Source organism: Stenella coeruleoalba, assembly GCF_951394435.1.
Source record: "Stenella coeruleoalba genome assembly, chromosome: 4".
NCBI classification, from domain to species: Eukaryota; Metazoa; Chordata; class Mammalia; order Artiodactyla; family Delphinidae; genus Stenella; species Stenella coeruleoalba.
This window is the reverse complement of record NC_137149.1, coordinates 69691873-69708581: the sequence shown is the minus strand read 5'-3', so window position 1 is coordinate 69708581 and position 16709 is coordinate 69691873. Positions and strand designations below refer to the sequence as shown.

At 38.1% G+C, this 16709-nt stretch overlaps 1 protein-coding gene across 3 annotated transcripts in view; it reads right to left on the bottom strand.

Moving 5' to 3' along the window:
• The window catches only part of GABRB1 (gamma-aminobutyric acid type A receptor subunit beta1), a 324119-nt gene that overhangs the window by 260373 nt on the left and 47037 nt on the right, over positions 1-16709 (bottom strand). Inside the window, exons 1-2 of one of the 3 annotated variants that reach the window (XM_079919128.1) lie at positions 3896-4589; positions 1488-1708 (exon numbers count right to left, since the gene is read on the bottom strand). In XM_079919128.1, coding sequence (XP_079775254.1) covers positions 1488-1693 — 206 coding nt within the window. In that variant the 5' untranslated portion in view covers positions 1694-1708; positions 3896-4589. Of the gene's footprint in view, positions 1-1487; positions 1709-3895; positions 4590-16709 lie in introns of those variants that run through there. The other 2 variants (XM_079919126.1, XM_079919127.1) reach the window with 2 other exon arrangements.

Below are 16709 nucleotides of genomic sequence, written 5' to 3'. Positions count from 1 at the left end.
ACTAATGCAACAACGTTAAGCAATTATACTCCATTAAAGATGTTTTAAAAAAAAGTTTTATCATAGATAAATTCTTTTCACTTGCATTTTGTTTTCGGATATTGGACACACATTAATTCTAGACTGTTGGCCCTTAACCACAGTTTTAGCTTGGCATTGATGCCATATAAAGGATTTTAGGGCACTTATGAATACTGTAAAATAATAGGAAAATTTCATCAGCTTCTCAAAGGGATCACAAAGATTAACAAAGGATAAAGAACCACCACTCTACACATCCTACAATAACATGTTACAATTCAAATATTTCTTTCGTAAAACTGGTAGCTGATTTGAACTGTAGCCTAAAAGTTTTAATCAACCCTTAACTACCTGAGTGTTAGTAACAGACCTCTATAAGTGTATAATACCTCTTTTACACTTGATTCTTTAAAAAAAATAAATGAAACAAAACACTCTGTGGTGCAAAACATTGTTGATAGAAATTAAAGGTAACATAAACATATAAAGATATATTCATGGTTAGAAAACCTGATAATTTTAAATTATCAATTCTCCCCAAACTGATCTATAGATTCAATGCACTTAATTATAAGCGCAGCAGACTTTTTTGGGTAGAAATCAACAAGTTGATCCTAAAAGTTATAGGGAGGTGCAAAGAACCTAGAATTTCCAAAGCAATTTTTAAACAGTCAGTATAAAGTTGAAGGACTTACATTATGGGACTTCATAACTTAACAAATCGCTATGCTAATTAAATAGTGTGATACTGTCTAAGGACGGACCAAAAGAACAGTGGAACAAAATAAATCCTAGAAATAGACCCACAATTATTCAGTCAAAGGTACCAACACTATCTGAAGGGAAAAGCAAAGTCTTTTCAATAAACAGTACTAGAATAACTGTAAAGCCATATGGAAAAAAATGAACCTCAATCCCTACCTCATAAGAAACACAAAAATTAATTTAATGTGGATCACATACATGAAAATAAAAATGAAAACATAAGAGATTTAAGGGAATAAAATCACTTTGCATCTTCTAAAAGTCACCACAAAATATTTTCCTATTTCTTCAAAATGTTGTTTCTCAATTCCATTTCATAATTAAGTAGCTATAGAGAATACCTAGAACACATTGTAATTGAGTCTGGGTGGAACGAAGATAATCAAACAATTGGCTAAAAAAAATTTAACTTCTAGAATAAGCTGGATGTGAAATCTGTCTAACAAAAACACATATTATTACTATGTTTATTATTTGAGGATCACGGCAAAAAAATTCACTTTCCTTTGATGGACAAAGTTGTCTAGATTTAGCTCGAATTGTTCTAAAGAGATTTTCTGAACTTTAATACAATTTTATTATAAAGATTAAAGGGTCTATATATTCACCTACTTGCCTTTCTCCTCCTCTGTCCATTTCCAAGAGTAAAAATTAAACAACGTGAACAACAACAGTAAAACATGCAACACAAAGCTGCTTACCGGAGTCCGTAGAGAACTGTTCCATCAGGATGCAGTCGGATCATTCGATTTTTCACTGTAACCCCATGCACAAATGATTTCTTGTCATTCAGAAAGTACGTGTCTGGTACCCAGAGTTGGTCAGCTACCCTGTTGTCTAGCGTGAGGTTTAGTGGGATTCCAGAATAAGAAAGCCTTTTGTCTTTCCAAGACTGCTGGAAATACATGGTGAGTGTATAATCCTGCAAAAAAAGGAAACCGAACAAAGAATTTTACCATCATCACCACCATCATCATCATCATCATCATCATCATCATCATCATCATCATCACCATCTAAAAGCCTTTTCGGTAAGAATGTGATAGCATGTGGTACTGTGGATACCTAGAGACTCACCATTCTGTGGTCACAAAGCACTGAGCTGATCTCCCTGTGCTAGGTTGACTCACCAACCTCCCCTACAAGGTTATATTTGAATATATTGAAATTTGCACCTCCAAGTATAGGGCAACCGATAGGTTAGAAGTACTAGTGCAATAATTGAATGCATGCAGAAGCATTTGCACCAATATAGAGTAAATCCATTTAATTGAAATTTAAGGTTTGATGTTAAGGTAATGATACCATGGGGAAGGCTGTAAAGGGAAGTTGTACCTGTAGATTCATGTTCACAAAAATCTACCTCTGGATATTGTATTTATAGTACTGCTTGATTCAGGAATTGGTTTGAGTTCAGAGATGGGTTTGTACTCGAGTTTGTTTCCCCATCTCCTGTAAAAGGTTACACTAAGGACATACCTTTGCACTTTTCTTTCTGCCCAGGTTTCCCCTGGCAGTGAGAGACAGGAAGATTGGGCCTCAATAAATGTGTCAAGCTCACAGGAGAGGAATGGTGAAGATTATCTTAGAGCTTTAGTTGTATGTTTTTAAAGAACTCTATTAATACAAAGTGTAATTGTCCATTAAAAGGATAAGAGGTAGCAGTAAAATCATAAAGACTTAAGATGCGGTCCCAATATTATAAAAACAGAAGGTTCACTTTTTCTTTTAAACGATATTTATCTGTCAACAGCTTTAGCTGGATGCTTTAGCAACAATTAAGAAAACACATCATAATTCCTTCATAACTCTGTGTACTGCCATTGTTATATATACCACTGTTTGGGAAGCATTGGCTCCGATCATGTCTTACATCTGGGCAAACTGCACTTCATCTAGATACCTATATGGATATTTATGAATTTCTGAAATATCTTAAATGATAAAACAATATTTGTTCTAGATAATGAGTTCCAATGTCCTTTAACCACTACATTCAAGAATGCTTACACTGTTTACTCAGAAATAATCTTGCAATAATTCAAAGCCATTCTTTCTTGTTCAATGACAAGGACATTTGCTCTTCACTACTAATCATACAATATCCTTTTTATAGGTCTGAAACCTCCTTCCACCTTACCTTCATTTAACAGAAAAAGAGAACCCACAGGGTTATACACAATTCTCTTCTCAACTGCTAACATCTGCATTTGCATCCTCTTCAAGTTCTTTACATCAATACCTTTTTGGAGGACAATGAATTGAACAGATTCTGGGCCTTAGATTCTAAAACACCTCCATTCCAAAATCTACCACATGTAGAGCTATGTAACCATGAGCAACTAACTTAACCCCTTATATGTCAGATGTCTCATTTCTAAAATAAAAATAGCATTTTACTAGCTTATTGAAAGCATTACTTGGGAGAATCATGGTGCAAGTACTTTAGAAACTAACATGCTAAACAAATATATTATCTTCAAAAATTGTTCCTATTTAAAGATTAATATCATACTTCCAAATTATTTGGAGTGTACGTATTCGTTTTCATAAGCAATTCCACTTTTAAAGAGATGTTTATTAAAGAACCTGCAGGAAGAAGGACCCTGGTAACCATGAAAGTAAGCAACTGTCTGTCTTGTAAGTCTTGTTGTTGGGGTCTTGTTTGTAATTCAGACAATGTAAGAAAATGAATGACTAGCTCAGCACAATCTGCAATGGGTTACATGTTTCACTACTCACGCTGAATACACATTAGCCTCCAACTCTCGTGAGCGCTACAGAGGATTTCCTCACAATGAGACCATGAGGCAAAATCCTTACTCCACATTCTCCTCAACAAGGAAAGTTTTAATGTGTGATGAGTAAAAACTTATTATAAAATACAAATGAGAGTCTTGGAGGAAGATGGCGGAAGAGTAGGACGCGGAGATCACCTTCCTCCACAAGATACATCAGAAATACATCTACACGTGGAAAACTCCTACAGAACACCTACTGAACGCTGGCAGAAGACCTCAGACCGCCCAAAAGGCAAGAAACCCCCCCACGTACCTGGGTGGGGCAAAAGAAAAAAGAATAAACAGAGACAAAAGAATAGGGACAGGACCTGCACCAGTGGGAGGGAGCCGTGAAGGAGGAAAGGTTTCCAAACACTAGAAGCCCCTTCGCGGGCGGAGACTGCAGGTGGCTGAGGGGGGGAGCTTCGAGGCCACGGAGGAGAGCACAGCAACAGGGGTGAGGAGGGCAAAGCGGAGAGATTCCCACACAGAGGACCGGTGCCGACCAGCACTCACCAGCATGAGAGGCTTCGCTGCTCACCCGCCGGGGCGGGCGGGGCTGGAAGCTGAGGCTCCGGTTTCGGTTTCGGACGGAGCGCAGGGAGAGGACTGGGGTTGGCGGCGTGAACACAGCCTGAAGGGGGCTAGTGCTCCACGGCTAGCCGGGAGGGAGTCCGGGGAAAAGTCTGGAGCTGCCAAAGAGGCAAGAGACTTTTTCTTCCCTCTTTGTTTCCTGGTGCGCGAGGAGAGGGGATTAAGAGCGCCGCTTAAAGGAGCTCCAGAGAAGGGCCCGAGCCGCGGGCTAAAAGCGCGGACCCCAGAGACGGGCATGAGACGCTAAGGCTGCTGCTGCTGCCGCCACCAAGAAGCCTGTGTGCGACCACAGGTCACTCTCCACACCTCCTTTCCGGGGAGACTGTGCAGCCCGCCACTGCCAGGGTCCCGGGATCCAGGGACAACTTTCCCGGGAGAACGCACGGCGCGCCTCAGGCTGGTGCGACGTCAGAGAGGCCTCTGCCGCCGCAGGCCCGCCCCGCAGGCCACGCCCCTCCCTCCCCCCACCCCCGGCCTGAGTGAGCCAGAGCCCGCGAATCAGCGACTCCTTTAAGCCTGTCCTGTCTGAGCGAAGAACAGACGCCTTCCGGCGACCTAAACGCAGAGGCGGGGCTAAATCCAAAGCTGAACCCTGGGAGCTGTGAGAACAAAGAAGAAAAAGGGAAATCTCTCCCAGCAGCCTCAGGAGCAGTGGATTAAATCTCCACAATCAACTTGATGTACCCTGCATCTGTGGAATACCTGAATAGGCAATGAATCATCCCAACTTGAGGAGGTGGACTTTGAGAGCAAGATTTATGATTTTTTCCCCCGTTTCCTCTTTTTGAGTGTGTATGTGTATGCTTCTGTGTGAGATTTTGTCTGTATAGCTTTGCTTCCACCATTTGTCCTAGGGTTCTATCCGTCCGTTTTTTTGTTTGTTTGTTTTTTTACTTTTTAAAAACATTTTTAATAATTATTTTTATTTTAATAACTTTATTTTATTTTACCTTACTTTATTTTTTTTCTTTTATCCTCTTTCTTTCTTTCCTTCTACTTTTTCTCCCTTTTATTCTGAGTCGTGTGGCTGAAAGGCTCTTGGTGCTGCAGCCAGGAGCCACTGCTGTGCCTCTGAGGTGGGAGAGCCAGCTTCAGGACACTGGTCCACAAGGGACCTCCCAGCTCCACGTAATATCAAACGGCGAAAAATTCCTAGAGATCTCAATCTCAACACCAACACCGAGCTTCACTCAACGACCAGCAAGCTACAGTGCTGGACACCCTATGCCAAACAACTAGCAACACAGGAACACAACCCCACCATTAGACAGGCGGCCTAAAATCATAATAAGTTCACAGACACCCCAAAACACACCACCAGACGTGGACCTGCCCACCAGAAAGACAAGATCCAGCCTCATCCACCAGAATACAGGCACTAGTCCCCTCCATGAGGAAGCCTACACAACCCATTGAACCAACTTTAGCCACTGGGGACAGACACCAAAAACAACGGGAACTATGAACCTGCAGCCTGCAAAAAGGAAACCCCCGAACACAGTAAGATAAGCAAAATGAGAAGACAGAAAAACACACAGCAGATGAAGGAGCAAGATAAAAACTCACACAACCTAACAAATGAAGAGGAAATAGGCAGTCTACTTGAAAAAGAATTCAGAATAATGATAGTAAAGATGATCCAAAATCTTGGAAACAGAATAGAGAAAATGCAAGAAACATTTAACAAGGACCTAGAAGAACTAAAGATGAAACAAGCAACGATGAACAACACAATAACCGAAATTAAAAATACTCTAGAAGGGATCAATACCAGAATAACTGAGGCAGAAGAACGGATAAGTGACCTGGAAGATAAAGTAGTGGAAATAACTACTGCAGAGCAGAATAAAGAAAAAAGAATGAAAAGAACTGAGGACAGTCTCAGAGACCTCTGGGACAACATTAAACGCACCAACATTCAAATTATAGGGGTTCCAGAAGAAGAGAAAGAGAAAGGGACTGAGAAAATATTTGAAGAGATTATAGTTGAAAACTTCCCTAATATGGGAAAGGAAATAGTTAATCAAGTCCAGGAAGCACAGAGAGTCCCATACAGAATAAATCCAAGGAGAAACATGCCAAGACACATATTAATCAAAGTGTCAAAAATTAAATACAAAGAAAACATATTAAAAGCAGCAAGGGAAAAACAATAAGTAACACACAAAGTTAACAGCTGATCTTTCAGCAGAAACTCTGCAAGCCAGAAGGGACTGGCAGGATATATTTAAAGTGATGAAGGACAAAAACCTACAACCAAGATTACCCAGCAAGGATCTCATTCAGATTTGATGGAGAAATTAAAACCTTTAGAGAAAAGCAAAAGCTGAGAGAGTTCAGCACCACCAAACCAGCTTTACAACACATGCTAAAGGATCTTCTCTAGGCAAGAAACTAATAACAAACCCAAAACAATTAAGAAAATGGGAATAGGAACATACATATTGATAATTACCTTAAATGTAAATGGATTAAATGCTCCCACCAAAAGACACAGACTGGCTGAATGGATACAAAAACAAGACCCATGTATATGCTGTCTACAAGAGACCCACTTCAGACCTAGAGACACATACAGACTGAAAGTGAGGCGATGGAAAAAGATAGTCCATGCAACTGGAAACCAAAAGAAAGCTGGAGTAACAATTCTCATATCAGACAAAATAGACTTCAAAATAAACACTATTAGAAGAGACAAAGAAGGACACTACATAATGATCAAGGGATCGATCCAAGAAGAAGATATAACAATTGTAAATATTTATGCACCCAACATAGGAGCACCTCAATACATAAGGCAAATACTAACAGCCATAAAAGGGGAAATTGGCAGTAACACAATCATAGTAGGGGACTTTAACACCCCACTTTCACCAATGGACAGATCATCCAAAATGAAAATAAATAAGGAAACACAAGCTTTAAATGATACATTAAACAAGATGGACTTAATTGAAATTTATAGGACATTCCATCCAAAAACAACAGAATACACATTTTTCTCAAGTGCTCATGGAACATTCTCCAGGATAGATCATATCTTGGGTCACAAATCAAGCCTTGGTAAATTTAAGAAAATTGAAATTGTATCAAGTATCTTTTCCGACCAGCAGCTCATGCAGCTTAATAACAATAAAACAAACAACCCAATCCAAAAATGCGCAGAAGACCTAAATAGACATTTCTCCAAAGAAGATATACAGTTTGCCAACAAACACATGAAACAATGCTCAACATCATTAATCATTAGAGAAATGCAAATCAAAACTACAATGAGATATCATCTCACACCGGTCAGAATGCCCATCTTCAAAAAATCTAGAAACAATAAATGCTGGAGAGGGTGTGGAGAAAAGGGAACACTCTTGCACTGCTGGTGGGAATGTGAATTGGTACAGCCACTATGGAGAACAGTATGGAGGTTCCTTAAAAAACTACAAATAGAACTACCATATGACCCAGCAATCCCACTACTGGGCATATACCCTGAGAAACCCATAATTCAAAAAGAGTCATGGGGCTTCCCTGGTGGCGCAGTGGTTGGGAGTCCGCCTGCTGATGCAGGGGACACGGGTTCGTGCCCTGGTCCGGGAGGATCCCACATGCCGCGGAGCAGCTGGGCCTGTGAGCCATGGCCGCTGAGCCTGTGCGTGCAGAGCCTGTGCTCTGCAGCGGGAGAGGCCACAGCAGTGAGAGGCCCACATAGCGCAAAAAAAAAAAAAAGAGTCATGTACCAAAATGTTCATTGCAGCTCTATTTACAATAGCCAGGAGATGGAAACAACCTAAGTGTCCATAATCGGATGAATGGATAAAGAAGATGTGGCACATATATACAATGGAATATTACTCAGCCATAAAAAGAAATGAAATTGAGCTATTTGTGATGAGGTGGATGGACCTAGATTGTGTCATACAGAGTGAAATAAGTCAGAAAGAGAAAGACAAATAGCGTATGCTAACACATATATATGGAATTTAAGAAAAGAAAATGTCAAGAAGAACCTAGGGGTAAGAAAGGAATAAAGACACAGACCCACTAGAGAATGAACTTGAGGATATTGGGAGGGGGAAGGGTAAGCTGTGACAAAGTGAGAGAGTGGCATGGACATATATACACTACCAAACGTAAAATAGATAGCTAGTGGGAAGCAGCCGCATTGCACAGGGAGATCAGCTCGGTGCTTTGTGACCACCTAGAGGGGTGGGATAGGGAGGGTGGGAGGGAGGGAGACGCAAGAGGGAAGAATATGGGAACATATGTATATGTATAACTGATTCACTTTGTTATAAAGCAGAAACTAACACACCATTGTAAAGCAATTATACTCCAATAAAGATATAAAAAAATACAAATGATTATAATGACAAATAATACTCTAACAACTAATGTTATAATTAAAATATGTTTGTGGTAAGTAAATAATGGAGAATGGGAGGAGAAAATAATGTAAACATGAATGATCTCTGCATAGATTAAGTGTGTGTGTGTGTGTGTGTGTGTAGACTTTCCCCTTCCCTTTCTGGAAACCATTTTGTTTCCTGTAAAGAGAGAACTATACACAAGTAGTGAGATCTTTGCTCTACACAGCTCACTCTATTTTCAGTAAATATTGACTAAACATCACACCATATTTCTCAGTTAAAGCAGTAACTTACCCTGTTTGCAATAAGAAGTCATTCAGTGGAAATTTCTGGATACTAGTATTTTACATTGGGAAGTGGGTGATGTGGAATAAGTATCTTTCGGGACTTTTGTTCTTATTCATTGCTATCTTAATCTGGGACCTGATTCTATGATAAATGTTTATATGGACCCATGAGTTTGATAACCTTAAAAAAACTTTTTGAAGCTAATGATAATTGTGATGATAATGATGCAAAATATGGAAAGACCTGAAACAGAGCAATATATCCTTACTATGTATATTTTACCACATGCATGACAATAATTTCCTTCTAGAAAGTGCTCTGTGCTCTGTGGTTTTCACAACCTTGTGAGATAGGCAAATTCTCCCTGAGAGAATTTATGATCTATATCTCTGGGAAACTACTTACTGAATTTTAAATAAATTATTTTTTCTATCTGCACCTTAAATATTAATAGTCACATCTGCATATGATAAAGCCTACGGTATCGTTTTGATGTATTCTATTCTTAGATGGAAAAGAAAGGCTTAAAATTACTGTATTTTGCTCTCTGTTACAACAGGTTTTTTATTAATCCTTCATTAGCCTAAAGTACAAGCACTCCAGGGAGGATGGAAAGTTTTTGGAAAGAAATAAAAGGTATTAATACTTTGGCCAAGAATGCTGAAATCATTTTTCTTCAAGGTGTGTTTTAAGTGTTCAACCAGCTTTCTCAAGTGTGCAGTCTACTCCTTGAGAGAAAGTGTGACGTATTTAGAAACTATGGGCCATAGGGGACTCGACACTGAGGCAAATTAATGGGATTAACTGGTATGAGATTGCTAATGAAATTCGTCAGGCTAACTCAGGTATGAGAGAATTTGATTCATTGAGGAAAAGCAGGTTAGACGATACCAAATTAGTAGGGCACAATTAAACTCCAAAACCCATACTTTTTAAATCTAAAATTTAAAAAAAAATAAAAATATTTCTAATAAATCAAAGCAATTCTTTGGAGAATAAAGGAAACATTACTTTTATTTATTTATTCACTTATTTTTATTGAAGTATAGTTGATATACAATATTATATTAGTTTCAGGTGTACAACATAGTGATTCAAAATTTTTGTAGATTATACTCCATTTAAGGTTATTACAAAATATTGGCTATATTCCCTATGTTGTACAGTATATCCTTGTAGCTTATTTATTTTATACATAGTAGTTTGTACCTCTTAATCCCATACCCCTAACTTTCCCCTCCCCCTTTCTCCCTCCCAGCTTGTAACCACTAATTTATTCTTTATATCTGTGAGTCTGTTTCTGTTTTGTTATATTCATTCATTTGTTTTACTTTTTAGATTACACATATAAGTGATAGCATACACTTAGCATTCCAAGATATGGAATCAACTTAAATGTCCATCAACAGATGAATGGATAAAGATGTGGTATGTGTGTGTGTGTGTGTGTGTGTGTGTGTGTGTATATATATATATATATATATATATATATATATATGCAATGGAATATTACTCAGCCATAAAAAGAATGGAATTTTGCCATTTGTAACATGGATGGAACTGGAGGGTACTATGCTTAGTGAAATAAGTCAGATAGAGAAAGGTAACATTCTTTTCAGATCAGTAGTTTTAAAATCTGGGTGATTTTTGTCTCCCAGAGGACATTTAGCAATGTCTGGAGACAGTTTTGGTTGTTACAACTGGGAGTACCATGTGTGCAACTAACATCACAGAGAAGAACAAACCTGACTCCATATTGGATCTATTCTTTTAGTTTTAACCTTTGTGCTCTATTGCCTGTCTTAGCATGCTAGCTCTGCACCTTTGTAAAAGAATGTTTCCTATAGCCTGGAATATACATAATAGCCCTTTCTTCATGTTCTGCCTCCCAGGCTTGACCTTTAAAGGTTTAACACTCTTCCGTTCATATAGACGTAAAAAGTTGGATTGTAACTCGAGTAAGATGGTTCTTTGAGACACTAGTCCGCCATCTTCTCAGTTTTCTGTCTTTCTAAACGAAGTAGCTACTCCTTGCCCCAACACCTCATCTCTCAATTTGTTGGCCTGTCGTGTGGTGAGCAGTAAGAGCTTGGACTTGGTAACACTAGCATCTGTGGGTAAAGGCCAGGGATGCTCCCCAACCTAATATACTGAACAGTGCATCCCCTACAACAAAGAATTATCTGGCTCCAAATGTCAGTAATGTCAAGGTTATGAAACCCTGCCTTAAATGAAAATATCTTCCTTTTTAGTATCAGTCAAATATTTCAAAATCCTTTATCATCAACAACATGTCTACTTGAACTTTTATATATTCCTCGAAACTTTGTGTAAGGGATGCCAGCATTAGATGGTTTACAATTTGCCACTTCAACATAATAAATCATTTGATAAAAATCCATTAATTATCTAGCATCAGAGGAGGGAGAAAGAGTTATATGGTTTAGGTATGCATTTTATCAGAATGAGCTCTAAGAAGACTTCATAGTGGGCTGGAAAAATGAAGTCTCTTATTAGCTGCCTCCATAGTCAGTACACATGTCAAACTAACTTGATAGTGAAGAGACAAAATATTGCTTTAACATCTAGTAACATTGCATCTGCTCAGAAGGATCATGTGAGCAATCCCTCCTTTTCAAACTGTTCCCAAGAAAAGGGAGAACTTTCATATATATATATATATATATATATGAAAGAACCAAGGCCCCTGCACACATTTGCATTTTATCTTTCACTGATTTGATTGTACATTATACATCATAAGGAGTCCCAAGCACAAATTCCTGTTCCTTATAAAACATTTATGCCAGTTCATTGAACTCTGAGATCCACTCTTTCCAAAGCTAAGGCTGCTTTCCCCAAAGGCTGATATAGTAGAGCTGTGCATCACTTCTACAGAACCTTCTGTGATGGAAATTGCCATGCCTACAGTCCCTGCTGATTGAGCATGACCACGTTCTATATCACACGATTCTGCCCTCCTCACACCTTGGGAATGAAGAGTAGATGTCTAAGTTAAGACCAGCTGGTCCATAGGCAGGTGATAAAACTGTGCCTGGCTCAAAAAGATGAGATGGACCAAACAAAGTCCTCTCCCTGAAATTTGCTATTGGATAAAGGATCTGATACAGGAGTTGTGGGACCAAGTGCAAAGGTCATGACATAGAACTAGTGCTGCACTGCTATTATGAATTTATAAGAGAGGAGAGACTATGAATAAAAAGAGGAAGCCAGCTTGCAAAAGAAGAAACAAATGGAGAAAGATGCAGAAAATAGCCATAGGAGAAACAGCATCATTAGAGAATGAGTGACCAAGTTCATAAAGACTTTCTGCTTCCTACTTCTAGTTCTCCTGAGGTCTGGACATGTTTAATACTTCAACCTCTAATGAACCCTCTTTGTATTATTACAACAAACTTCACTTTCCTTGTGCTAATTTGATTCCATCTTTATTTCCTTCGACCAAAAAAACCCCATAATAATTATGCTGATTGATGTCCATACCAGAATCTCATTAAGCAATAATTATACATATTAAGAAACCCAGAAAACCTCAATCATCTGGCCCATCTCCCTAATTTCAAAAAGGGAGGTATTATGAAAATCTGAGACTCGGAGATGTTAAATGACTGGAAAAAAGTGGAGGGAGATATATTTGATCTTGTTTATTAACCAAGAGAGCAAGGAGAGAGAAGGAAAACATATTTACTTCTATGGAGAAAATTCCCTGTCAAACACAATGACAATTATCAAGAAAAGTAACCTGGAAACTAATGTATATGCTGGCAATAGGTAGTATTTCTTATAAGGATAGGAAAACAAAACAAACAAATCTCACACAACTTGCATCTCATGAAAACAAACTTTAGTGAAAAATTGCCTGATGAATACACCAATTTAGGTTGTAATTAAAATGAACCACACCACACCTGTTTCTAATGCAACCTCTTGTTTAAATGAATGCTTTGTGTATCAGTGTCACCATTAAGTATATTCTGCAGCAGAAATGCATCACTGCATCTCCAGATTTTCTGTTAATTTTTAATCTTTTATCTATCACCTAATATCATGCTATTAATATATATTTGTTGTGCTTACTCCCTAGCCATGTTTTGTTACAATATCTTTAAACTACATGCATTCTCATTTTGCCAAAGCCCATGTTCTTATTTTTATTGATTTTTTTTTCACTAACTGTAGCCTGTACTATGCCTCAGAGAACATAATCTTCTTTTACATTTGTCTCATCCTAAATAGCCCCATTTGGTTTATCCATCTGTGTAGTCAGACTTTTTGTCAGTCTGTGTTTTGTTCTGAAGTATTCTGGAATGAATCAATCTTGTGGATGAACAAAAACATTGAGAGTTATGGGCTTATACCAATGAGAGTCATCTATGGAAATCGCATGGGCTCATATGACACTGACATGACAACTGGAGTACAAACTTGTGTTCTGAAGCAATGAACTTCAGGAGAGTCTCAATATATAAAACTGAGACTATACACTATAAAAATTTCAGCATTTGTGATCTGATATCTACTTTAGAAGCTGTAAAGATTTATTTTCTTTAAAAATAGGAAAACGCTTTTTTCTATACAATGAATCCAATTTCTTGAAAAGGATATGATAAAATTTGTGTTTCATACTGTGACAGTTTAAATGTCTTATAATCTAAAACCTAAGTAATCAGAAGTGCAAATAATTAAAGTTGTTTCCATGGTAAGATATATTGAAATGTTGGGCCTGAAGCAGGGAAAATTTTCTAGAAACTTCTAGGTCAAAAGATCTTAGGTTATTAGAATGACTAATTCATTCTGTCAACATTTCATGATTGTTGACTAGATTGAAAAAATTGTATTATGCCAGAGGCTGAGGAGAGAACGTTGGGTAATACATCTTCCCTTCCTGCCTCCTAGGAGCCCCAAGGCTAGGAGGTGAAACTGAGCATTGTTCATTTCCAAGCTGTCCCCCTGGCCTCCATAGGCTTCTCAGTCCTTCCATTACCTTTGTAACCAGCTCCCTGTGTGAAATTTCCCCCACCTGAAATACTCAGAGAGCTCAGAGTGATTCCACTTTTCTTCATTGGTGGCTGCCTACTGCAAGAGACAAGATTATTGAGTAGGAGGTTAGCAGCTTAACAAGCTCTGGCATTCACCTAGAATATAGAGAAGGTAGAGTTAACACAGCACTAAAGGGGAGGTAGAGGAGAGAAAACAGAAATAGTTAAAGCAGAATTTGGGGTGACCTTTAGATCTGGGAGGGTAGAGAGAAGGGGTCATCAAGGATGACTACAGGATTTCTGACCCAAGTGAGTAGATGGATAACAATAGTAAGAATTGAAGATTTGGGACTGAAAATGACTCATTTATTTCGGGCTACTTTGAGTTGTGGGCGTCAGTGGCACTTGCAGATAAAGGTGCCAAGTAAGTAGTTATGTGCCAGAATATAGGAAGGCAGGGCTTAGGGAGAAACAAAGCTAAGTGAGTCATGAGGGATATATGCAGCCGTGGGAATGGAGTAGCTCACCATGGAGACAGTAGACGGTAAGAAGAGGATAGCACCCCTGGGGAAATTTGATTCTGGGATTAGTCACTCTTTTGAGTTTTCAGAACTCTCCTCTTCTACTTTGATTGTAGTACTTATTTTGTAATTATTTCTCAGTCCCACTAGACTTGGAGCTTCCCAAGGGCAAACGTTTATATTTTTAGGCCCTAGCTTAGTGCACCAGTGATAGCAAGTGCTCAAATATGTTAACTGAATGTGAAATAAGTAGTGCTCTGTGTTTGGGGCACCTGATATCAGCACTAAGTATGTTAGTGCCAACTCATCTTAAACTTTGAAATATTGGTTATCCTTAGGTAACGTACATGGGAACTCTCAGTTAGCTAAAATAATTAATAATCCAGGATTTCCATTCTCTAACAACTCACGATTAATGAGTTCATAATTCCCACGAATATAGGAAATTGATAAATTTCTGGGAGATGATAAAAGCATATGGCGTTTAAAAAAACTTACTTGTTAGGAATGAATTAATAGTGACTTTCTACAAAGTATTAATAGATATATTTTGAATTATATCAAATGAAATTTCATTGATAGTTCTAGTAATAACTTGTCATTTTGGAAGTATTAGCCTATTTATACTAAAGCTTTAAAAATAGATCTCTATGTAGAGAAACTTTCACGCTCATTTACAAGTGAGTCAATATTCAAAAATTTCAATAAAATATTAGATTGATGATTAATTTATCAGGAGAATGATTCATAAACTACTGACATTTAAAACCACATAATTAATTATCTATGACACACTAAAGTTTTTTCAAAATTCCTTAGTTCCAGAGGTTCATAGAAAATTAGTTTCTATTTTCCCCAATATCTAAGTAAGAATAGAAATAAAATCAATTTCATGGAGGATCTAATGCAGAATGTGGTGGTTTTGGCTGACTATCCTGAGTTGGACTATGAATGACCAGAATGAAAACCAACATGTGGTATGCATGGCAACTTGCAAAATCCAAGCTATAGACTGAGCTAAACTGGGAAAGGATATGAGAATCAGAATTAAACCAAGATTCTATCAAAACACACACTACTTAGAAGAGATGAAAAAAAAAATCTGTGATCATTTTCCTGTGCAGGAAGGCAGTATTCTCTTGTGATTTGTGATCTTGTAATGTGTACAGAGCTTAAAAGGGAGCAGTCAATAGCAAAAATTCTAGGTCTGGTATTGCATTCTTGGAGGAGAATGAGATCTTAGGAACTCTTAACTAAAATTAATAGGGTGAAAAAATAAAATTAAATTAAATTAATAGGGTGGAATAAGAGGGATTGTTAAGGGCTACAGGAATATCTCTCTCCAGAATCAAGCACTTTCTGATATCTCTTAGAGCTTTAACTTGCCTTCCCAGGAAGGTATCCTTAGGACACTTTCAAAACGCTTATTCTCAAACTTCCTAACAGGAAGATGGATTTCCTTCAAATTATCATCCTAAAGAGACAGTAGGTAATGATCTCTGGGGAGTCCCTGGGGAACTCTCAAAATAGAATAGGGAGCAAATTATAATGCCCAAATATCAAATTTATTACATTCACTCTCTTGTTCCATCCTCTCTTTTCTGTACCGTCTTGCATTTTGTTTTTGTTTGTTTGTTTTAATTTTCCATTCAGAGATAATCACCATCAACATTTGGTATCCAATTTTTTTCTATCTACTTTAAAAGAAATAAAATCATTCTATATATACTACTTTTTATCATAAGCATTGTTACTTTTTTCCACAGATATTTGTTTGTTTGCTTGCCTATTTATTCATTGTTCAGCAATCTCTCTTCCTGCATTGTACTTTCTTTCACTAGTTAGTAACTTGGTGAGCAACCTTTTTTTTTTAAATTAATTCATTTATTTGTTTATATTTTTGGCTGTGTTGGGTCTTCGTTTCTGTGCGAGGGCTTTCTCTAGTTGCGGCGAGCGGGGGCCACTCTTCATCGCGGTGCGCGGGCCTCTCACCGTCGTGGCCTCTCTTGTTGCGGAGCACAGGCTCCAGACACACAGGCTCAGTAGTTGTGGCTCACGGGCCCAGTCGCTCCGTTGCATGTGGGATCTTCCCAGACCAGGGCTCGAACCCGTGTCCCCTGAATTGGCAGGCAGATTCTCAACCACTGCGCCACCAGGGAAGCCCGGTGAGCAACTTTTTATATGTTTGCTTATGCTTATGCAATTATCTAGGAACATATATACATATAGATAGAACTTTTGTGATTATTTTTTGAAAATAGCATCATATCATATTCACTTCTGTGAATCTCTCTTTTTTAACATTTATTGTGTTTACACAACACACTGAAAATCTTTGGACAGCATCTTCTGTGACTTCCATATTTTGAACTTTAG